Raw genomic sequence first — 23,243 nt, 5'->3', positions numbered from 1 at the left:
AGATAAGACCTTAGCTAGACCGATTTTTCGCCCCCGAAAACCCCCATATAGCAAATTTCATCGAAATCGTTAGAGCCGTTTCCGGGATCCCCGAAATATATATATATAAATAAATAAATATACAAGAATTGCTCGTTTAAAGGTATAAGATTATGTTAATAAAACATCATTATTTTTGTAAATATTTTTTTTTTGCATATTTATACCAACGTTGTGATAAAATAAGACGGCAAATGTTATATAATGTTAATCATGTTCAACACAATTCAGGCGTACATATAATTGGCTACTTTCCTACTAGATAGTCAAATCAGCTTCTTTTTTATAACTGTCAAAACGTATTGATACTATGGAGTTTATATGAAAATTTGTATAGTGACGTCACGGTCAACTCACCTACTTTTTTTATTTCAATCCGATTTATTAAATAGAATTTGTGGTTCAAAATTACTGCTATCTATGTTTTTCTGATAATTATCTGGTGTTTAATTTCGTGCACAGTGTGAAATAATTTATTTTAAGTAGAGGAAAGTACCCAATGATGCCTTTATAATTTGGTATTAAGTGTGAGTACGCATATGTCTAACAAGGGTCCTTTTGTCCACAAACTTTTTTTTACACAATTCACATGAATGCCGTTTCTCTCCCGTGTGGCCTCGTTTATGATCGTTCAGACCAGTTCTTAGCGTGAACCGCATGTTGCATACATCACATGCGTATGGCTTTTCACCAGTGTGCGTTCTTATATGACTAGGTAAGTACCTTTTATCCTTAAATTTTCGATTACATATATCACAAGAATACGGCTTCTCTCCACTATGTATTCTTAAATGAATAACTAAAGACGCTTTATGCATAAAGTGCTTCTTACATATCTCGCAATAAGGCTGGTTTTCCGTGTGTATTAATTCATGTTTAGTCAAATTACTCTTATGCGAAAATTGTTTTTTACATACACCACAAGAATACGGCGTCTGTCCCGTGTGCACTCTTTTGTGAGTATTTACCTGGTATCTTAATCTGAACGATTTATTACATACATCACACGCGTACGGCTTCTCACCCGTGTGTACCCGTTTATGCATGACTAGGGGATTCTTTTTTAAGAACTTCATACCGCAAACGTCGCATGAGAATTGTTTTATACCTGTATGTATAAGTTTATGTTCATCCAAAGCTCTTCTAGTACTGAAACATGAAGTGCACGTGTCGCACGGAAACGGTTTATCTCCCTCGTGGAGTTTCATATGACTTTTTAAGCTTCTTGCAGTTTTAAGTTGCCTTTTGCATATTTCGCATGTCAATGTCCCATCATGAACTGCAATGTGTTCTCTTAGGTTATCTTTCCTCTTGAAGCGCTCATTACAAATGTTACAGGAGAAAGGCTTCTCCCCAGTGTGTACTCTAAAATGGGTTATAAGTTTATATTTGAAATCGAACCCCTTTTTACATACATCGCACATGAAGCGGTTTTTCCCGTGTTCTTTCATATGGTTTTTTAGCCTTGATTTGAGTGTGAAAAGCTCGCCACAAGTTTCACATGGGTAAGTTTCCTTTTTGATGAGTGCGGACAATTCGCGTTTCTTTCTTGAGTCGATTTCTTCTAGAAGCTCGTGTTTGAGATTCGAGGCGTAGTCCTTTGATCCGTAGCTCGTCACTGCATCTGGACGGAAAGGAAGGGTATTTATTAGTGATGTACCGACTATTGATTTGGCCGACTAGCCGACTAATCGGCGCTCGAATGGCCGATTAGTCGGCCGACTAGTCGGCTAGTCGGCCAGATCATTAGTTTCGTATAATATCAGGTGAAAAACAATAGATTTGCTCTTTAGGTTGCGCTATTCATATATTAGCTTGGCTAAAAGGTGTTCTCTACAGGTTCAAAGACCTATCACAAGAATCCTCGTTCTATTTCTGTCTTTCTTTTATTTTGCGATCCTGAGCAGACCGTCAGTAGGTACAACTTGTAGGAGGTATTTCCAAGGCTCTATTTCTCGTACGTAGTCGCCAGTTAAGAACCTATCCCCCGTGGTCAGCGTCTTTACGAGCAACGTGCCCTGTTTATAAGTCTCTAAATTTTGCAATACCATTAATAGTTCCCCATGGTTCCTCCATTAAAAAAAAAACAAAAACTGAATTATAATACAATCCTTTAAGTATATAGAACTTGGCCATGAAATTACACGAGAATCAGTTGAGATCGACCTGTAGAGGAAATCACCAGCCTACCACCATACGATAACGATCAAACAGTCAATTATATGAACAAAAGTTTTCACACCCTGAATAGGTATTTTGGTAAAATAGACATAAAACATATGGTAAATATTGACTGTTGGTTTCTTTTTTCTGTTTTTCTTTCACTAATAAGGTGCCGACTAATCGGCCATTTTTGCCGACTAATCGCCGACTACAAATGTGGCCGGATAGTCGGCTTTCCCGACTAGTCGGTACATCCCTAGTATTTATTCGTAGCAACGATCACTTCAACTACGTGTACAATGCTAACCACACTATTCATAGAGGTACAATAACATAGAGATGACACGGGGGAGAGGCCAAATGACCGAACGAGATGCACTTATGGAAATTTCAGTAGGGGTAGCAGAGAAAGCGGTATTATTGCTTGTCCTTGTCACAGTCTCACTTTTTGTTTGTTCCCCACCAAAAAATTTTGTATGGTTTATGGTGGGCAACAAATAACCAGACCGAATTACGTAGATCCTTTTTGGCATGTTGTCAGGAATGTTAAAACGTGTTTTTAATATTGTCGCTTTGCGTATGTTTTGTCCCTCATGGAGGCATGCGTATACCTCATCTATGTACCTAATACTATTTCTATGACACTACTAACTAGTACTAAATGTACTAATTTAGTATGAGAGCAACGACAGTTGCGTTCATGACCTGTACTAGTGTACTAGACTTGCCGCAGCACCAGTCTGGCTCCGTATATCTTATGTGAAATATTACCTGTGTGTTTGTTAGCGGATTTTAATGAGGCTATCAATATAGCAGGGGTCGGAAACCGGTATTTTCTCCATACAAAAATACCAGTATTATTACGTTCTTCTTTGTTCTTTGGTTTATTATTTAATTTTGAATGGAACAACCTAATAATACAAAGTTGTTACCTAAATACATGATTCAGTCCTATGTAAAGAGCATAAAATAATTCAAAATATTGGGTTATTTCTGGGTTTTTCAAAAATACCAGATCCGAGCCCTGCAGTATAGTGATTCTTGCAGGTTTAGGTGTGTAATTGAAGGGATGTTTACAAAAACAACATAACTGACTACACTGGTTGACAACTTGACACCTGAAACGATTGACAATGTTCTTAAAAAAGTGTCAACCACTCTAAGCAGTTATGTTGTTTTTGTAAACATCCCTTCAATTTGTTAACCCATGCGAAGAACCCATATTCATGTTCTCTTCAACTTTTTTCAATAAAATTGATAATTAATTACTGGTTTCGTTATGACATATAACGAAACCAGTAATTAATTATCAATTTTATTGAAAAAAGTTCTCAGAAATTAGGTTTGGTCAATTTTCAGTACTTTGAAGGCCATTTTCTCCTAACAGGTTGAGTTTGGGCAGCTAAAAAAAAATACGTGTCCGTTATTTTAGACTACTCTATAACATATATCAAAATAAATCAAATCGGAGTCGGACAGCTGGGTACCCTTCCTTGTGAGTAACTAGTAACTGAGTATCTGAGATTTAAAAACATTTATCCGCTTACCAGAGATCGATCCAGTGACATCCTGCACCGCGCCCTCGTAGTGAGGCAGCCCCCTCTCAACTTTCACCCGCACTGGCTCGAACACCTCATCCTCCCAAGCGTGTTCCTCTTTTATTCGCAGTTCATTTTTCACAACCGATTGTGTCTCAGTTTGTTCCAAATCTCTTCCTTTCTCTGGCTCATCTGTTCCTTCTTCTGGCTCGTCTGTCCTTTCTTCTGGCTCGTCTGTCCTTTCTTCTGGCTCGTCTGTCCTTTCTTCTGGCTCGTCTGTCCTTTCTTCTGGCTCGTCTGTCCTTTCTTCTGGCTCCTTTTTCACGTGCACCTCAAATGGTACTTCTTGTATAGGTAAGTCTACTTCAACGATAGATTTTTGCGACATACCGCAGATACACGCAGTAATGTGAAACGTTAGAACACTTTAATATAAAGTTTTTGATATATAGTATGTACAATTTATTTTCGTTAATAAATTAAGATATAATGGACAGTAGTAAGTTTTAGTACATTATTAATACTAATTCATTCATTTTATAACCTAAAAGGCTTAATCTGATCTGTCAGTCAATTCTGACATGACATTCACGGCTCATTTCACGCATGTGTTACGTTGAAGCCCGCTCCACACTCGTGCGCGAATCGCGCCGCGAAGCCGCGAACGTGAATGTGGAGGGGGCTTTTCGCGCACGAGTGTGGAGCGGACTTAAGAGTCTATGCGGAAAGAAGAGCCGTTTAATGTATCGGGCTGGCTTTGATCGGGCCAAATCGGGCCCAACCCAACACATTTCACGACTCTTTTATTTATTTATTTTATTTTATTCGGTATGCTTACTGCCTAATATACATATTTTCTTTTCGAACAGCAGTTAAGTATTTCTCATCTTTTCTAATACTAACTCGCCCGGTAGTGTGAATCTATGATTTTCCACCTTTTTTGCTCGTTATACTACTGACACGTTTACGCCTTTTGTTTTTACCAAACAAACGCGTTGTCATGGTAACGTTGACAACATAAACTTCGAATAATCTGTATTTGTAACCTGAATCGCTTCTTTTGGATAAGTAAAATAAAAGTTAAGGATGTCTAATCTAAGCGGTTATGATAGCGAAGCGGTAGGCTTCGACTCAATAAGCACTAACAAGCGATCGGAAACCGCCAGTTCTACGCAGACCACCGAGTTCGGAGAGACCGGCACGGGGTGCCAAACGAATATGTCCAAAGAGTCGGGATGCGTTGTCACTCCTGAAGATTTGAACGCGCAGGACGCTACGCTTCATGAATACCCCCCTCCAGGCCTGAACCAGTTCTTAAGGCGAGTTGTACCTACTATGTTAGAGCAACTAGACCAACGCGATCAAGAGTTTTTCTCATCTGATTCCGACGAAGAAGATGTCGCCACAGCTAAACTGTTCCAAGAAATAAAAGTAAATACGGACACGCCCCACGGCGCCGGTGACCATCAGAGCTCCAGGGTCCTCGATCTCAGTTTCAGCAGCGCAGGGAACTCTCTAGCTGTGTCTGTAGGAAAACCTCAGCATGAAGAATGGTGCGAGCACTCTGGTTTGATTCGCATTTACACAGCCAAGCGCTCGGCAAATGACAACTTTGTTCATTCCTTAGATATTACTGAGAAAAATTGCGTGAGCGTGGTTAAATATCATCACAGCATGCCGCTTTTAGCTTACGGAACGAGCTCTGGAGAAGTGGTTTTCTGCAGCACTAAACTAGGCTCTAATACAGTTGAAGAAAATGTGCAATTGACTTCCCCTGCTGGCTGCCACGGATCTAAACGGGTATCTTTCCTAATGTGGGCGGACTCTACTCTAACCAATACATATTTGACCATGCATGTAGTGAATACCGGTAAACGCAGGTGTGGCTCCGACCAAGTCTTAATTTCTTCTGGCAGCGATGGAACTATAAACGTATGGCAGGTGAATGCGAATCCGGGAAAATTCGAGAATATTTACTGTTACAGCGTCAACGGCTCTCGTAAGTTGGTGACGCTTGATATAACCTGTTTCGATTTTGTGAAAACGTATCCGCTACGACCTTGGGACGAGAAAATTTCTGACGATATATTTGTTGTTGGAACGAAATGTGGAAAGCTGTATTTGTGTAAGATAAAATCGTTTGAGGCGATAGCGGACAGCGCGATGGTGGACCCCGTGTTCGAGGTGCTGGAGGGGCACAAGACTTGCGTGTTGAGCGTGGTGTTCAGCCCGCAGAGGCCGGGGGTGTTCCTGTCTGTCTCTATGGATTCGGAGCTGAGATTGTACCACGTCAATCAACTCAGTCCTTTGAAGGTAAACTTGCTTTGATTCCCACATTTTGTGTATAAATTTTATTACGTAACATTAATTGATATTTATTTTCATTTTGTAAGTTAGTTCGGCGACCGCGTAGATGTAATAAGCGCTTAATATGGCAGGTATTAATCTCCGATTCCCCGATCGTGTTATGTAAATGCAGCATCAGATATGCGGAATAGAGTCTGAGCGGCTACCGCGAAAACCGAAATTCGCAAATTGCGGGGATCTTTCTCTTTTACTCCAACGAAGGCGTAATTAGAGTGATAGAGAAAAATCCCCGCAATGTGCGAACTTCGATTTTCGCGGTTATATAGCCCTGACCAGCGAGTCGTATCACAAGCTATTTTTTTTAATTCTTTATGGCAATTTTTTTTCCTATCAAATCATTATCAAATAAGCTGTCAGTTTCAAGCTGTCATTTAATTTCATTGTAATTTTATTGCAGGGCGAAAATCGAAGTTCGCAAATTGCGGGGATTTTACTCTGTCACTCTAATTACGCTTTCATTGGAGTAATAGAGAAAGATCCCCGCAATTTGCGAATTTCGGTTTTCGCGGTAGCCGTTCAGGTGCGGTTTTTATTGAAATTCCCGCATTTTTTTTGTGACACGACTCGCTGGTCAGACTCAAATGTAAAGATCGGACATTACTCTTGTTTACAGATAATATGTCTGGAGGTGCCAGTGACGTGCGCGGCGTGGGTGCCTGGCGCGCTCACCGCCGTGGTGTGCGGCGCCGCCGACGCCGACTGCACCGTGTGGGACGTGGCGCGGGGCAGGGCGGCCTGCGTGCTGCGGGGAGACGCGCTGTGCGTCGCCGTCACACACGCGGGGTGAGAGCAGCAGCACTTCCTACAAAACCGAAGATTGACCGCGATTCAGGGTCGAATCATCAGAATATCCCTTTCGGCTATTTAGGGTTGTCAAAATTCAAGCTATTATCTTATCTGTGGTCGTGCACGCAAAGGGATTTCAAGTTGTGTTAACCCTAATAATTGCTCGGAGCAATGCTGAGCCGAATGGCGCCCTCCCCTCCCCACTGACGCCGCTCAAGATTACACGGTATAGCCTCCTCCACACTCGTGCGCGAATCGCGGCGCGAAGCCGCGAACGCGAGTGAGGCGTCGATTTTCGCAGACAGCGAAATCGACTCCACACTCGCGTTCGCGGCTTCGCCCGCGATTCACGCGCATAGTCTGGAGGGGGCTTATGAACCAATCGAACCACTCGTGGTTTAACTTTGGAATCTTTCGCTTGTTCGGTCTTTCGCTCGTGCTAATATTGATACCCGAGCAAGCGAAAGATTCTAAAATTGAAATCTTAAGCGTTGTGAGGGTTAAACACAAAATTTTTCACCACACCAACCCGAAGCAAATATTAAATGTAAAATATAAAACAAAATCAAATCCAAATGAATGTTATTGAATATTTATCATCCAAAATCATCATTTAAATGTCAATTCTACCGGCGAACATAAACATAAGAAAACAATTCAAAATTTGCATTTGATTACTTTGCCTCACATGTGAATAAAATGCAACTTTGCTATCAGTTTTTGAAGTGCAAGGTACCTAAGCCTTTCCGAGCTGGTGTGGTGAAAATGACTTAGCCCCCATTCGCACGACAGCTTTTTCAACGCGCGTTAAAAAAGCGCTTGAATCTGTCCGCACTCTAAAGTCGATTTAACGACCAAGGCTTAAAGTCGAAAATCCAACAACGCTTGATAAAAAGCGCCACCGCTGTCGTGTGATACATGGTTATCCAATTGTGTCATCCAAACGCTTTTTTAAAGCGCGTTGAAAAAGCTTCCGTGCGAACGGGGCCTTATTATAACTATAACATATTTTGTCAGTAGGAGTACCCGCGTGGCGGCCGGCGACGGCGGCGGCCACGTGCGCGTGTGGGACTTGCCGCCGAGGAAGAGACTGGCGGAAGACTTGCTCTTCTAACTCCTGTACAACGTCACCTTGTGACGTCGCATTCAAGTTTAACGTCCACTGTTGAACATAGGCCTCCCCCTTGGACCTCCATACGTGCCGGTTGGAAGCGACCCGCATCCAGCGTCTTCCGGCGACCTCAACAAGGTCGTCTGTCCATTTTGTGGGTGGACGTCCTACGCTGATTAAAGTTTGGTAAAGTGACCAAATATATCGGGACATACAGCTTAGCAAAAAAGAGTAGCAATTAAAAAGTGGCAACACTGTAGTGTCGTCCCTTTCAAACCAACTAAAGTTGTATCCAGACGAGACAATTTTTCGCCAATCTGATGAAATTCTCCGATCGAACAGGGCCGTGAGGACGCAAATAACAATTTGATTCCCCGATCACATCTGCAGGTGCGGACACAAAAATGCCAATTTTCATAGTAGAATGCAAATTGGTGATGTAATTTGTGTATGTGTGGACGCTAGATGAGATTGACCTTATTTTCCTGAACAAATTACTGATTTCGTCAGTCCCGACTGGATACCCCTTTAATAAGTCTCTAGCCCCCTCCAGACTATGCGCGTGAATCGCGGGCGAAGCCGCGAACGCGAGTGTGGAGTCGATTTCGCTGTCCGCGAAAATCGACGCCACACTCGCGTTCGCGGTTTCGCGCCGCGATTCGCGCACGAGTGTGGAGGAGGCTTCTGGCGTTGGACCTGCAGTGCCGATGTCATTGGCGTCCAAAAGGTTAGAGGAGACATCCCTATTGTATCTAAAAATAATTGCTCTTTGCGTTTTTTTTTATTATATTCTTCAGGTACTTTATTTCATGCATGGTGTAAAATAATGTATTTTAAATACAGTCAAATACATGGATAATAGGTACGAGTGATATGTAAACTAATAGTTAATTTTACTGCAATATTGTATGGATTAGAAACAATATGTTGTTATTATAATTAAATGATGTTAAATTGTAATAATCTTTTATTTATCAAACTGCACAACGGGACTTAATCGCGTATTTAAGTTTTAAGATTTACCTCCGACGTTTCGAGGACGGCGTTGTCCCCGTGGTCTCGGAGAAGACTGGCTCAAGTTGACATCAACATCTTCTAGCCGCGCGAGTTTTTCGAACTACCCGCACTTGGTCTTGTTCAAGGCCTGTTCACTTCCTAAGAAAGTTATGTCCCCAAATAATTGCGCATGTGTGCGCCTGAAGCTTCTATGTGTGCGTTGGCCTCCGAGAAAAAGTTGCGAGTAATAAAAATAAAAACATTTTTCTACAGCAACATTGCTCCCAACTCTGATTTAAATTATCACGAATTTTATACATAATTAATCATAAAACGGGACTCAAAATGCTTAAAACTTAATTACACGCGATTAAGTTTTATAATGAATATTTGCTTTGTTTGAGCGTTATATGTATTATTATAAGATTTATGTTATGAGTAATTTGCCATTCATAGTGGAAATAGTTTAATTTGAAACCTCAAACAGCTCGGCCTAGATCTATGACAAAGATATTTTATCTGTGCTTTTCGCTCTTGCAAAAATGGCCGCTCAAGCTAGTTCGCTTTCCTTTACAATAAAACTGAAAATTAGTTATTGTGTCGATTCACGGTATAAATGTGTGTGAAAAGTAATAATACAATGCGTCTTTTCATAAAATCAAAGTTTTATTGCATAATCATCCACCATAATAAAAAAATATATTTGTCAATGACTCTGTCCAACTGCTGTGGTTAAAGTTCATAACGAACATTTTATTTATTAAATCTTTAAATAATAAATACAACGTAGCGGTACAACCACTTAAGACTGTAAGTCTGTACCTACATAGATTACAGCAATGCACATAGAAAATGTGCTAAATGCGGAGCAATGGCTGTTGAAGCAGCCAGAGTGAAATTTATACAGCTTTAGTGGGTTCACAAGGAACCGAGTCATAACGCATCTGGAAAGCGTATTAATTAACCGTGAAGAAATGTATGAATACAAGTTAGAAATCTGTGTAAAATGCCGTGTGTAAAGTGTAGCGTATCTGTGTGTAAAGTGTAATAGGTAGGTATGCCTAATGTTATTTGTATAATACTGAAAACTTTGTGAATGCGCTTTATTAATGTCTATTTTTATTAAGTTGTCAGGGTTTAATTTTCAGTGTATATTTCTATATGTAAAACATAATACAATGTTATAAACATAAATATGCCTTTTATTTAAATCAATAGATAATACCACAAACAAGGGGTAATATTTGCATCTTTCATATATTTCGTGATGTGAAGATAACAAATATGTTTATCAACATAATTACTATATACCTATAATACCAATACCCGCCAGGCTAAACCGGTTGTTAACTTTAGTTCCATTGGTACACATCGAGGGCGCCAGTAGTATAAACGTATAAACGGTTGGGGACATTTTTTTGTATGGAGTTACCGTTCTTCTCCTAGTGAGTATTATATTCTTTGGTCTTGTTTATCAGTTTGAACGTTTTGCGCACTAGGGATGTCACTCTGTCGAGTGGTGTGGGTCACATAAAATACAAAAAAATATGTACATTTTGCTTACAACTCTATCTGCATATTGCACGTTTTGCGTATTGTACGTTTTGCTAGTAGTGCGCATTTTCAGATTTGTACATTATGCGATTGTACAATCTGCTTTTGTACGTTCCGCTTTTTGTACGTTTTATCTTGTGCACATTTTGCGTATTTAGCATTTTACCTGTTGTTACATTTTGCGAGTTGTGTACATTTTGCTTTTTGTACATTTTGCGGCAGAGGGAAAAAACAGTGCGCGTCGGACTCGCGCACGAAGGGTTCCGTACCATAATGCAAAAAAAACAAAAATAAAGCAAAAAAAAAACGATCACCCATCCAAGTACTGACCACTCCCGACGTTGCTTAACTTTGGTCAAAAATCACGTTTGTTGTATGGGAGCCCCATTTAAATCTTTATTTTATTCTGTTTTTAGTATTTGTTGTTATAGCGGCAACAGAAATACATCATCTGTCACGGTTCGTGAGATACAGCCTGATGACAGACGGACGGACGGACAGCGAAGTCTTAGTAATAGGGTCCCGTTTTACCCATTGGGTACGGAACCCTAAAAACCTGTCATTCGGATGCCACGTCACCGAAGTGTCTAAACTGAAATTGAACTATGTATATGCACGTAGGTCTATGTTGCTCTGTGGTCTGTGACCGATTAAGAGCCAACAGGAGTGGTCATTTCTCCATACAAACGTACTCGACTGTTTCCTCCGTGGGTTTTGATGCTAGAGCAATGATTTTTTCAACACAATATTGTCAATATCTGTGTCGGACCGTTTAGCTTTTTTGATATTTTTGTTTATTATTTTAGGCGCTAGAGCACTTCAAAAATGGCCAAAATGGCTTGACTATGCCGCAATGAGAGGCGTGGTATTCAAAACTGATATCAATTAGCCAAAAAAGCAAAACGGTCCGACACAGATAATTTCATAATCATTTATACACGGTGTAACATGAGGAAACCGAATAATTTTAACCACGCATTTCTGAGGTCAAAAGAAGTAAAAAAATTAATATGAGTTTAGTCAATTTCGCCAAAAAATTTTTTTTTTTCGTTTTGTTTTTTGGATTTTTTTGAATGTATTTGTACATAAACAATAAATGTTATTGGTACACTTGTAATTTTTTTTTCGTAGAACCTATTTTTTGCAAAGTGTTACTTGTCACTTTTTGACATCTATCAATAAGGATATTTAGACTACGTCCCATAGCAGCAACATCACCATCAAAAAGGCCTTTTAAAGTATGTAACAATAAAATCTCTTTTTTTTTTAATTAATAATATCTCTGAAACTAGGCGAGTATCAAAAAAAAGCTGTTTCGTCTTAAGTCTTTGGCGTTGAACCTGCCGCGCGGAAATATCGGTCATTGTCCAAAAGGACGTCGTTATTATAATAAAAGTCCGGTGAATTATAATATTGTATTTATTTATAGTATATTATTAGCTAGGTCCATGGTGCAGTGTTGGGACAGTGTGAGTGGCAGGCGAGTCAGGCAGACGCGCGGCCAGGGCGCCGCCGCCGCCGCCGCCGCGGGCGCAGCCTCCGTACCCGCCGCCGGCAACTGCACACAATAGGGATGTTTCCTGTACTCAAAATAAATTATTTCAAACCGTGCACGAAATAACCACCAAGCACCAGATTATTAGGTATCGTCTTGGGTCGTCCCATTCGTTTTTCGTCAAGTTCTTATATTAGTCCTATTCTGCTTTCGTCACTCATTCTACATTGAAAGCCACCGACGATTGTGATGAATGTAGAATGAGTGACGAAAGCAGAATAGGACTAATTTAAGAACTTGACGAAAAACTAATGGGACGACCCAAGACGATACCGATAATTATTAGAAAAACATAGATAGCAGCTATTTTTAGACACAATTTGTATTTAATAAATCGGATTGGAATATAAAAAGTAGGTGAGTTTTCAGTGACGTCACTATATTCGTTTTCATATAAATTCCATATTAGCAAATCGTTTTTACAGTTCTAAAAAAGAAGCTGATTTGCCTAGGAGGAATGTAGCCTATTTTTAGCGATTGCAATCTTTTTGAGCGATGGCGCCATAACCTTCAGCCTACTCTCGAATAGATGAGTAGATGGCGTTAATACTAATATTTAACATTTTTAACAAGTTAACACATATCAGTGAAAGCATATCATAATAATCAAAGTCTAATGGCGTTGTAACAGTTTCAATCGTCTGTCGAAAGATGGCAGTAAATGTACTGTATCTATATAATTTGCTATGACAGTAACTATCTATTTTAAATTTTCTTTGGTTTTGTATACGGGTTGTGCACCGTCACGTACTGCTGCACGATGCTCGCGCGCTCCTCGGCCAGCAGTAGAGGTGTGAGTGTAGTGTGTGCGAGTGTGGTGTGAGCACCTGTCACTGCTTGGAGCGGCGCTGCGGCTCGGTGGCGGTGGGCGGCGGCGGCGGGCCCTTGTGCGCGAGCTCCGTCACGTACTGCTGCACGATGCTCGCGCGCTCCTCGGCCAGCAGTAGAGGTGTGAGTGGTGTGAGTGTAGTGTGTGCGAGTGTGGTGTGAGCACCTGTCACTGCTTGGAGCGGCGCTGCGGCTCGGTGGCGGTGGGCGGCGGCGGCGGGCCCTTGTGCGCGAGCTCCGTCACGTACTGCTGCACGATGCTCGCGCGCTCCTCGGCCAGCAGTAGAGGTGTGAGTGGTGTGAGTGTAGTGTGTGCGAGTGTGGTGTGAGCACCTGTCACTGCTTGGAGCGGCGCTGCGGCTCGGTGGCGGTGGGCGGCGGCGGCGGGCCCTTGTGCGCGAGCTCCGTCACGTACTGCTGCACGATGCTCGCGCGCTCCTCGGCCAGCAGTAGAGGTGTGAGTGGTGTGAGTGTAGTGTGTGCGAGTGTGGTGTGAGCACCTGTCACTGCTTGGAGCGGCGCTGCGGCTCGGTGGCGGTGGGCGGCGGCGGCGGGCCCTTGTGCGCGAGCTCCGTCACGTACTGCTGCACGATGCTCGCGCGCTCCTCGGCCAGCAGTAGAGGTGTGAGTGGTGTGAGTGTAGTGTGTGCGAGTGTGGTGTGAGCACCTGTCACTGCTTGGAGCGGCGCTGCGGCTCGGTGGCGGTGGGCGGCGGCGGCGGGCCCTTGTGCGCGAGCTCCGTCACGTACTGCTGCACGATGCTCGCGCGCTCCTCGGCCAGCAGTAGAGGTGTGAGTGGTGTGAGTGTAGTGTGTGCGAGTGTGGTGTGAGCACCTGTCACTGCTTGGAGCGGCGCTGCGGCTCGGTGGCGGTGGGCGGCGGCGGCGGGCCCTCGTGCGCGAGCTCCGTCACGTACTGCTGCACGATGCTCGCGCGCTCCTCGGCCAGCAGTAGAGGTGTGAGTGTAGTGTGTGCGAGTGTGGTGTGAGCACCTGTCACTGCTTGGAGCGGCGCTGCGGCTCGGTGGCGGTGGGCGGCGGCGGCGGGCCCTTGTGCGCGAGCTCCGTCACGTACTGCTGCACGATGCTCGCGCGCTCCTCGGCCAGCAGTAGAGGTGTGAGTGGTGTGAGTGTAGTGTGTGCGAGTGTGGTGTGAGCACCTGTCACTGCTTGGAGCGGCGCTGCGGCTCGGTGGCGGTGGGCGGCGGCGGCGGGCCCTTGTGCGCGAGCTCCGTCACGTACTGCTGCACGATGCTCGCGCGCTCCTCGGCCAGCAGTAGAGGTGTGAGTGGTGTGAGTGTAGTGTGTGCGAGTGTGGTGTGAGCACCTGTCACTGCTTGGAGCGGCGCTGCGGCTCGGTGGCGGTGGGCGGCGGCGGCGGGCCCTTGTGCGCGAGCTCCGTCACGTACTGCTGCACGATGCTCGCGCGCTCCTCGGCCAGCAGTAGAGGTGTGAGTGGTGTGAGTGTAGTGTGTGCGAGTGTGGTGTGAGCACCTGTCACTGCTTGGAGCGGCGCTGCGGCTCGGTGGCGGTGGGCGGCGGCGGCGGGCCCTTGTGCGCGAGCTCCGTCACGTACTGCTGCACGATGCTCGCGCGCTCCTCGGCCAGCAGTAGAGGTGTGAGTGGTGTGAGTGTAGTGTGTGCGAGTGTGGTGTGAGCACCTGTCACTGCTTGGAGCGGCGCTGCGGCTCGGTGGCGGTGGGCGGCGGCGGCGGGCCCTTGTGCGCGAGCTCCGTCACGTACTGCTGCACGATGCTCGCGCGCTCCTCCGCCATGTGATCCAGCGCTAGGTACCTGTGTTCCAACATCATATATCATATACCTACATAAGTACATACAATACAAATACTCTTTATTGCACACCTCAATAAAAGAAGACAATACAAAAGAAAACAGAAATAAATAAGCAGAGGCATACATAGCAGTGGCGGCGCGTCAAACATATCCATAGGTAAGCCGGGGCTAAATTGACTTACATATTTCCTTTACAACTGTGCTCAAACGTCCTAAAACAGTAAAGCCGGTGGGAATCGGCTTTTATGGACGCGCCGCCACTGATACATAGTTACATACATAGTTAGTTGCTAAATTATATCTCAGGAAGTGAGTGCAAGGGAGACAATGTTTTACAGTACATATCGCACTTATTTTTTGTTACTGTAAAAATATGGGTGCACAAATCATCTCAAAAATTAGACCGGTCAAATCTTACAAAAAAATCTCCTAAAAAAACAATGCGTGATGTAGTTCTGTATTTTTTGTATATTGTTTGTAGTCCTTGGAGGAATGTAAGACTATGTTTTGCAAGCAAAAAAAAGTTGTGCTCTCTGTGTAATTTGCGAAAAACTGCAAAAATTTCAGACTTTTTTCAGAATTTACAGATTTATTGTAAAACTATGGGTTTTTGGTCAAAACTTGCTATGTAATGTTGAAAGTATATTAAATTTGGAACAATTTAAGCCCATAAACAGCGCCGTATGTCAAATAATTCTTGAAATATGGGGCTTTAAAAAAAGGGTATTTTTTTCCTTGGAATGAAATTACAAGTTTTTCCTATATTTTAAGACAAATATCGGCACAACCGCTCATGCTATGATATATATTGCAATGAATAAAGTTATAGCAAATTTAATTACCTTTCATTTAAGTGCTAGAAAAAGTCAGTAAGTCTTACAGTACTGAAGTTATCGTAAAAAAATGAAATTGCTATAATGGGGAAGGCAACTCATGTATTGTTTAAGGCATTGTCAAAATCCCTTCAAAAGGCAGTACCATCGTCGAGAACGCAATATACGATTATCTTTTACCGGTTTTCCCCGATAGCAGTAGAGCGACGTCGGAGATCAACCATTTTTAAAGTGCACCCCTCTCTTAAGCACTTCAATTCAGTAATGAAATCAAGACACCATCTGTAGTTTGGCTTATTTCTCGGCTCCATTTTTTGCTTGTAGCCATAGATCCCACGATGCCGATTCCGATTTAACAATTTGTTATGATTTTGAACTTGTTTTCATACGACCGACCTTGACGGTAATAATTATAGTTCACGGCAATTGGCGTGGTGTTGGATAAACACACTGAAAGCCATGTCACTAGTATCTAGCTCGCGCTCGTTTATTGGTGCTCTTGAGTGAACTCTGAGTCGTGGTAATACAAGATCACGATAATATCCTAACCGTAACATAATGATTCATCAGAATCAGCTACCATTACCCACTCTAGGTAAACGTTTAGTTATAGGGCATGTATGTGACTCAGTCTTGTCATGTAACCAGTATATCAAAACTTCTTCAATGGTTTACCGAATTTACACAATAAATTACAAATTCATTTCCAATGGTTGTTAAGGCTGAAATGAATGTGGTGCTACTGCTCAGAGAGTTGTCAATCCATGGGTTGTAACTAGCAATACCTCTTTCACTAGTAGTATTTACTGTATAAAATAAATGTATTTACCTATAGTAAAAAAATAAAAATAATTGGAAAGTAAATGGGTCAATTTATCAATAGAAAACAAGTAATTGTGTGGTTTTATGAAACCACGATACAAGTGAAACTTTTTTCTGATTGTAGATATAGGCATTTAACTAAAAATATTCGGAAATTTATCGGATTTAGGGTGTTCAAAACGGGTTTTTTAATCTTAACTTAATTAATATTCTCTTTAATTATCTTATAAAATCTCGCCCAACGCCAATCACGCCAGTTACTCAACATGATGCTGTAGTTCATTATTAATATCGCTTATACGAGTCAAGGGCTAAAGAAACCGGTATGTAAGCTTACCGATATGAAACAAATTTATGCAATCCGCCCGGCTTGGCACATCATGTTAACACACACTTATCTATACTTACCTACGTGTTTCGTTCAGTTCTTTTTCTATAAATGATTTGGTTTGTCAGTTTATACACCTATCTAGTAAAGACTAGTAGTAACAGGATATTGCCAGTTAAAACCCGTGGATTATAACACAAACGTATACCTAGAGTGGGTAATGGTAACTGATTCTGATGTATCAATTTGTTATGGTTAGGATTTTATCGTGATCTTGTATTACCATTACCACGACTCAGAGTACACTCAAGAGCACCAATAAGCGAGCGCAAGCTAGATACTAATGACATGACTTCCAGTAATTTCAGTGTGTTTCACCAACACCACGCCGATTACCGTGAACTATTGTCAAGGTCGGTCGTATTAAAACAAGTTCAAAACCATAACAAATTGTAAAATCAGAATTGGCATCATGAAATCTACGGCTACAACCAAAAAGTGGAGCCGAGAAACAAGCCAAACTACAGAATTTGTGTCTTGATTTCATTACTGAATGAAAGAAGTGCTTAAGAGGTGAGTGGCGTGAGTGCATTTTAAAAATGTTTGATCTCCGACGTCGCTCTACTGCTATCGGGGAAAACCGGTAAAAGATAATCGTAGATTGCGTTCTCGACAATGGTACTGCCTTTTGAAGGGATTTTGATAATGCCTAAAACAATACATTAGTTGCCTTCCCCATTATAGCAATTTAATTTTATTACGATAACTTCAGTACTGTAAGACTTACTGACTTTTTCTAGCACTTAAATGAAAGGTAATTAAATTTGCTATAACTTTCATTGCCATATATATCATAGCATGAGCGGTTGTGCCGATATTTGTCTTAAAATATAGGAAAAACTTGTAATTTCATTCCAAGGAAAAAATAACCTTTTTTTAAAGCCCCATATCTCAAGAACTATTTGACATACGGCGCTGTTAGTGGGCTTAAATTGTTCCAAATTTAATATTCTTTCAACATTACATAGCAAGTTTTGACCAAAAACCCATAGTTTTATGATGAAACTGTAAAATCTGAAAAAAGTCCGAAATTTTTGCAGTTTTTCGCAAATTACGCAGAGAGCACAACTTTTTTTTGCTTGCAAAACATAGTCTCACATTCCTCTAAGGACTATAAACAATATACAAAAAATACAGAACTACATCACGCATTGTTTTTTTATTGTAAGATTTGACCGGTGTAAATATGGGACATAGCTCTTATGTCAGCGAATTAAGAAGTAAGGGACATATTTATAAATAAGTTGGCTACACCCATATTTTTACAGTTACCTTTAACACGCAAGTCACTATTATGACCTCATTCTTCTGTTTCTGTCCACTGTGTCTTGTGTGTGGCGGATCAGTGTACCCACCGGCGGAGCGGCGGCTGACGGTCACGAGGCTTCACTGCACGTACCTGGCGTCGTGTTTGAGCATGTCGTGTGCTGGCTGCAGCTCCATGCTGGCGAGCGTCTTGTGTGTGGTGGATCAGTGTACCCACCGGCGGAGCGGCGGCTGACGGTCACGAGGCTTCACTGCACGTACCTGGCGTCGTGTTTGAGCATGTCGTGTGCTGGCTGCAGCTCCATGCTGGCGAGCGTCTTGTGTGTGGTGGATCAGTGTACCCACCGGCGGAGCGGCGGCCGACGGTCACGAGGCTTCACTGCACGTACCTGGCGTCGTGTTTGAGCATGTCGTGCACAGGCTGCAGCTGCTCGCCTCCAGCAACATCCTTCATGCTGGCCAGCGTCTTGTGTGTGATGGATCTGGTCTCCTGCAGTAACTGGCGCAAGGCAGTCTTGGCCGCGCTCTGTCTGTCGCGCTGGAAGTCGCGGAACTCGCGCTCCATCTGAAAAATAACGTTATTACTACTCTCGTCCACTGCTGGACATAGGCCTCTCCTATTGCACGCCATTCAGCACGATTTGCGGCAACTCTGATCCAGCTCTTGCCAGCCGCCTTGCGAAGGTCATCGCTCCATCTAGTTGTTGACAAGGGGGCCAAGTTGTTGTTCAACCGATCGTGCTAATATTGATACCCGAGCAAGCGAAAGATTCCAAAATTAATAATCGAATCTTGAGCGTTGCGAGGATTTCAAAGCACAAGGCATAAACAAAATTTGACCACGACAGAAACACAAAATTTTTGCACCACACCAACCCCAAGGCAAATATTAAATGTAAAAATCAAACAAAATCAAACCAAATCAAATCCAAATGAATGTTATAAAATATTTATCATCATTTAAAACCTTTGCTACGCATCTCGATGACACATTTTAGACTGGTTCTGTAGCGTTCGACTCGCCGGCACTCGGTAACCGTAGTACTGAGTACCGGCGAGTCGAAGGGACCACACAGCCTAAAAAATTTTTTTCCCATTATACTGGAATCAGTTATGTACATACGTCGGACTCCAGCGGGCATTTTCGTGGCATGTCAGAATGATAGGTAAGGTTCGAAAATCAATCAATTCACTTTCGAGTATTTGTACTTAGTATTTGGTACCTAGTATTTATAATGTAACAAATAAAGCAAATCTTTCTATTGATTAGACGGCACTCTACCAACAAATATAAGTATGAACAACAGTCATAATGACGCATGTCAGCTATTTATTTGTTTTTTAAGTGGCCACTTCAGTGGGCTATCAGTCATCACTTCAAAGAGTATTTACACATTAAAGATGAATAAATGATAACGGGTAACTAATTTAATTAACTATGTTACAAATACTAGGTACATTATAATACTCGTAAGTTAAGATTTTTTTGTAAACCTTACCTTGCCCTCAAACTGCCCCCTATAGTCCGACGTTTGGTTATGTAACGCTGCCATACATGACCCAAAAATTTTTTATTAAGCTATGAGCTTCATCACATCTGATATTTGAGTAATTCTAAGCATTTCTAGCCTGGGGTGGGGGGGAGGGTGGGGTACAAAGACGGCCGCCACCCGTCATCTTTAAAAAAAATCTATTCTGATCCTGTTGGGTACTAGGGCAAGTTTGGTATCATTTTCGTATAAACCAAAGACGTAGAATTCATTGCTGATATTTGTTTTTTTCAGTTTCATAGTAATTTTACAAGAAAAACGTAAAACGGTGAAAAATTTGGTTGGAGATTTTTGCTACGCGGAGCCGAAACTACAAAATATAGAAAGTTGAAATTTGCACACTAGATTACATTTATAAAGTGTACAAAAGATAAGAAGCGATTTTGAGAAATTCAGCCCCTAAGGGGGTTAAAAAGGGGATGAAAGTTTGTATGGGGTTCAAGTTTTATTTTAAGCTAGGAATTTGAAACTTCGTAAAACGATATATTATTAAAATACAAGTAAACTAATTTCAGCGTTTTTGAAAATTCATCCCCTAAGGTGGTAAAAAGGGGTTGAAAGTTTGTATGGATATCAAAAAATATTTCGAACGCGGGACTTGAATCTTTGTATTTGGGGATATTATTAAAAGACAGGAAAAGTAATTTCAGCGTTTTGTAAAATTCATCCCCTAACAGGGTTAAAAAGGGGTTGAAAGTTTGAATCCATTACAAATCCGAGTAGACACACATTTCTTGTTGCCTCCCAGGCTTGAAATGCTTAGAATTACTCAAGGAACATTTGTGATGAAGCTCATAGCTTAATAAAATTTTTTTGGGTCAACTTTATAACTGCTTCCGCTATTACTGAATTTTGAATCTTATTGCGATTTCCGTAGAAGTTATAATTCAATAACCGGTTAAAGTGAACGAAAGATTTTTATGCAGGTGGTGGCACGAGCGGGTTTATTTAACAATAGACAAAGGATTAGCCCTCGGGGCCTGCTACAAAGCTACAAAGTATACCTTGTCCGCGCTGGTGTAGACGGGCGCGGTGGGCTCGGCGCGCAGGCGCGCGCGCACGTCGCGCCAGTGCGCGGTGGGCGCCACGCCCAGCTCCGTGAGCAGCGCGCGCAGCTTGTCGCGCCGTCGCGTCGCCAGCGTGCTAGTGTGCGAAGCGAATAGGCGCTCCTGGTTTAAATATAAGTGTTCAAAATATCAAATTAATATATTAAGAGACGATTTTAAACAAATAAGTATTAAAGTTTTATTTATTTAAACTTTATTGCACAATCACAGGAAAAATGTACAAATGGCGGACATCTTGAATTCCGGGTGCCCCTTAATACGCCTAACATTAATTGGCATAATATGAATTCGTATAACAGTTTTGGCATAACATAATTGTGCATAACATTGAACAGGCATAATATTAAAAAAGCATAACACTTATTGCGGATAATAATGAATCCGCATAATTTAAATATGCATAACATTATTAACTATAACATTATTTGGCACAAACTGAATTAGCCTAATTTAATAAAGCAAGAGAATTAAATGGATCAGGGCAAAACCAACTCGGTTAGGTCAGGTTCACAAGGCTAAGGCAGGATCGAGCGAAACAAAGCGAAGCTTTTCTAACAAATAATAATCTTTTTGCTGTAAAAAATTATTAAGGCGTAGTAACTGTAGTAAGTTCGTGTTTTTTTTAGTAATTTTTGTTTTCTTTTTAGGTTTTAGAAATAATTATCATATTTTGATTTTTTGGGATTTTTTTTAAAGTGCATTTTAGACCTATTTTAGTGATTTTTTTAATCGAGCAAAAGTCATAAACTCAGGATTTGAATCGCTGAAGTCCCTAGAGAAAGACCGCAAGGTTGCTGATTAAATTTTTGGCAGCCGTATTGTGATATTTGAGATCTAAAAAAGCGCTACATTTAATTAAAACTTCGTTCTCTAAACCTACTGAACATTAATTCGAGCCGCTCTGTCTATATTTTTATTTATTTGCCTTTTATATTTATACTATTCAATAATTATGCAAAATAACTTTATGCTTATTATATTTATCCCAAGTCATCGTTATGACAATGTATGTTATGCGCATTAACATTATGCGTACTCAGTTATGCGGAATAACGTTATGCGATTTAGAAATTATGCGTAACATACGTTATGCCAAATTGAATTAGGAGAACTACGTTATGCGAATTAATATAGACCCCTTGAATTCCAAAATGGTCATCATTTTCGAAATCGGCACTCCCTAAAACCTATAAATCGACATCCATATCGACTTTTATGACAAAGTGCACGGCAGGCATCTTGGATTCTAAAAAGGTCATCATTTTCGAAATCGGCACTCCCTAAAACCTATACCTCCTTCCTCCGTCCGTCCGTCTTCTTCCGTCCTTTTCACGCAAATAAATGATTTATGATTTTATGATTTATGATTTATAAAACGACATCCGTGACGACTTTTATGACAAAGTGCACGGCAGACATCTTGGATTCTAAAAAGGTCATCATTTTTGAAATCGGCAATCCATAAAACCTATAAAACGACATCCGTGACGACTTTTATGACAAAGTGCACGGCAGATATCTTGGATTCTAAAAAGGTCATCTGTTTTGAAATCGGCAATCCATAAAACCTATAAAACGACATCCGTGACGACTTTTATGACAAAGTGCACGGCAGACATCTTGGATTCCAAAATGGTCATTAGCGAATATTCTTTAATATTCTAGATAAAAATAAAGAATAATGACAAAAGACTATCAACTCTAACTACTAGAAATAAAGTTGAATTGTACTAACGTACATTGTATTTTGAATGATTCTATTTGAATTTGGCAGTAGTCCTGCCGTATCTAAGGTTAGTAAGGTCTACTGTCCTTAAAATTGGGTATGAAATTACAAGCAAATATCAGCCTTAAAGAAGCCTTATTCATTAAAACCGGTTGTACGGTCCCTGGTTGCGACACGCATCCCTGCGGGGCCGGCCTAAAGATTTATGACCTCATTGGAAATTTGGAACGTTCATTTGGCTTCTAATAGCAAAACAAATTGGACAAAGATACAATACAATACAAATACTCTTTATTGCACACCTCATTACATAAAACAATACAAATAATACAGGAAGAAGAGGTAACAGGAAGAGGTACAGGAGGAAAGATATTGGAGAGGTGGAATACGACCCGGCCTTATACAAACCTTGTCTTCTTTGGTGAGCAGGTCGGCGGCGGCGTAGCGGTGGTCCTTCTTCAACTGCTTCTTGGCCTCGCGCCACGCCAGGTCGGGGTTGCGGACCAGGTCCGCCAGCAGCGCGTTGAAGTGCTGCGGAGAAGGGCATTCATTTACAAATTTAATTCAGGCAGGCGTGGCTCACTCCGCGATTTCGTCGCTTTGCTACAGGTAGCTAAAAGTACATCCGTTCGGCCCCAATTTTGGGGTTTGCCATAAGCCGCGCGTGGCGCTGTCGCCACTTAGCGGCCATATCTGTGCTGATCGTGACAGACGCGTTTTGTTAGGGAGTGAGTCTTCTGTACTATTATTTATTCTGTGATTCAGGCAACAAGGCCCATATTACAAATACCTTACAGACTAACATACATAATGTATTTTATAAACATAAAACTAAACACTATTTAGTCGATAAAACGGCGT

General features: G+C 41.7%; 3 protein-coding genes and 1 long non-coding RNA gene across 5 annotated transcripts in view; 2 read left to right on the top strand and 2 right to left on the bottom strand.

Moving 5' to 3' along the window:
• LOC134676455 (uncharacterized) overlaps positions 1–20,570 on the top strand; it is a 29,235-nt gene extending 8,665 nt beyond the window's left edge. The window contains exon 3 of the long non-coding RNA XR_010099926.1: positions 20,516–20,570. This is a non-coding gene — a long non-coding RNA (uncharacterized LOC134676455). The remainder of the gene's footprint in view (positions 1–20,515) is intronic.
• On the bottom strand, positions 235–4,292 carry LOC134676161 (zinc finger protein OZF-like). Its single transcript, XM_063534438.1, has 2 exons — positions 3,750–4,292; positions 235–1,663 (listed from the first exon to the last, which is right to left on the bottom strand). The coding sequence occupies exons 1-2, from the start codon at positions 4,126–4,128 to the stop codon at positions 561–563; spliced, it is 1,482 nt and encodes a 493-aa protein (XP_063390508.1). The 5' UTR covers positions 4,129–4,292; the 3' UTR covers positions 235–560.
• Positions 4,737–8,007, top strand: LOC134676546 (uncharacterized). Its single transcript, XM_063534935.1, has 3 exons — positions 4,737–6,053; positions 6,721–6,890; positions 7,914–8,007. The coding sequence occupies exons 1-3, from the start codon at positions 4,827–4,829 to the stop codon at positions 8,005–8,007; spliced, it is 1,491 nt and encodes a 496-aa protein (XP_063391005.1). The 5' UTR covers positions 4,737–4,826.
• Positions 14,600–23,243, bottom strand: part of LOC134676374 (transcription elongation regulator 1) — a 57,110-nt gene continuing 48,466 nt past the window's right edge. For both annotated transcript variants that reach the window (XM_063534736.1, XM_063534737.1), the window contains exons 12-15: positions 22,791–22,913; positions 20,594–20,758; positions 18,429–18,604; positions 14,600–14,730 (exon numbers count right to left, since the gene is read on the bottom strand). In XM_063534736.1, coding sequence (XP_063390806.1) covers positions 14,601–14,730; positions 18,429–18,604; positions 20,594–20,758; positions 22,791–22,913 — 594 coding nt within the window. In that variant the 3' untranslated portion in view covers position 14,600. The remainder of the gene's footprint in view (positions 14,731–18,428; positions 18,605–20,593; positions 20,759–22,790; positions 22,914–23,243) is intronic.

Source organism: Cydia fagiglandana, chromosome 24, assembly GCF_963556715.1.
Source record: "Cydia fagiglandana chromosome 24, ilCydFagi1.1, whole genome shotgun sequence".
Taxonomy (NCBI): domain Eukaryota; kingdom Metazoa; phylum Arthropoda; class Insecta; order Lepidoptera; family Tortricidae; genus Cydia; species Cydia fagiglandana.
The sequence above is the reverse complement of the archived record's forward strand: the minus strand, read 5'-3'. Positions and strand labels throughout refer to the sequence as shown.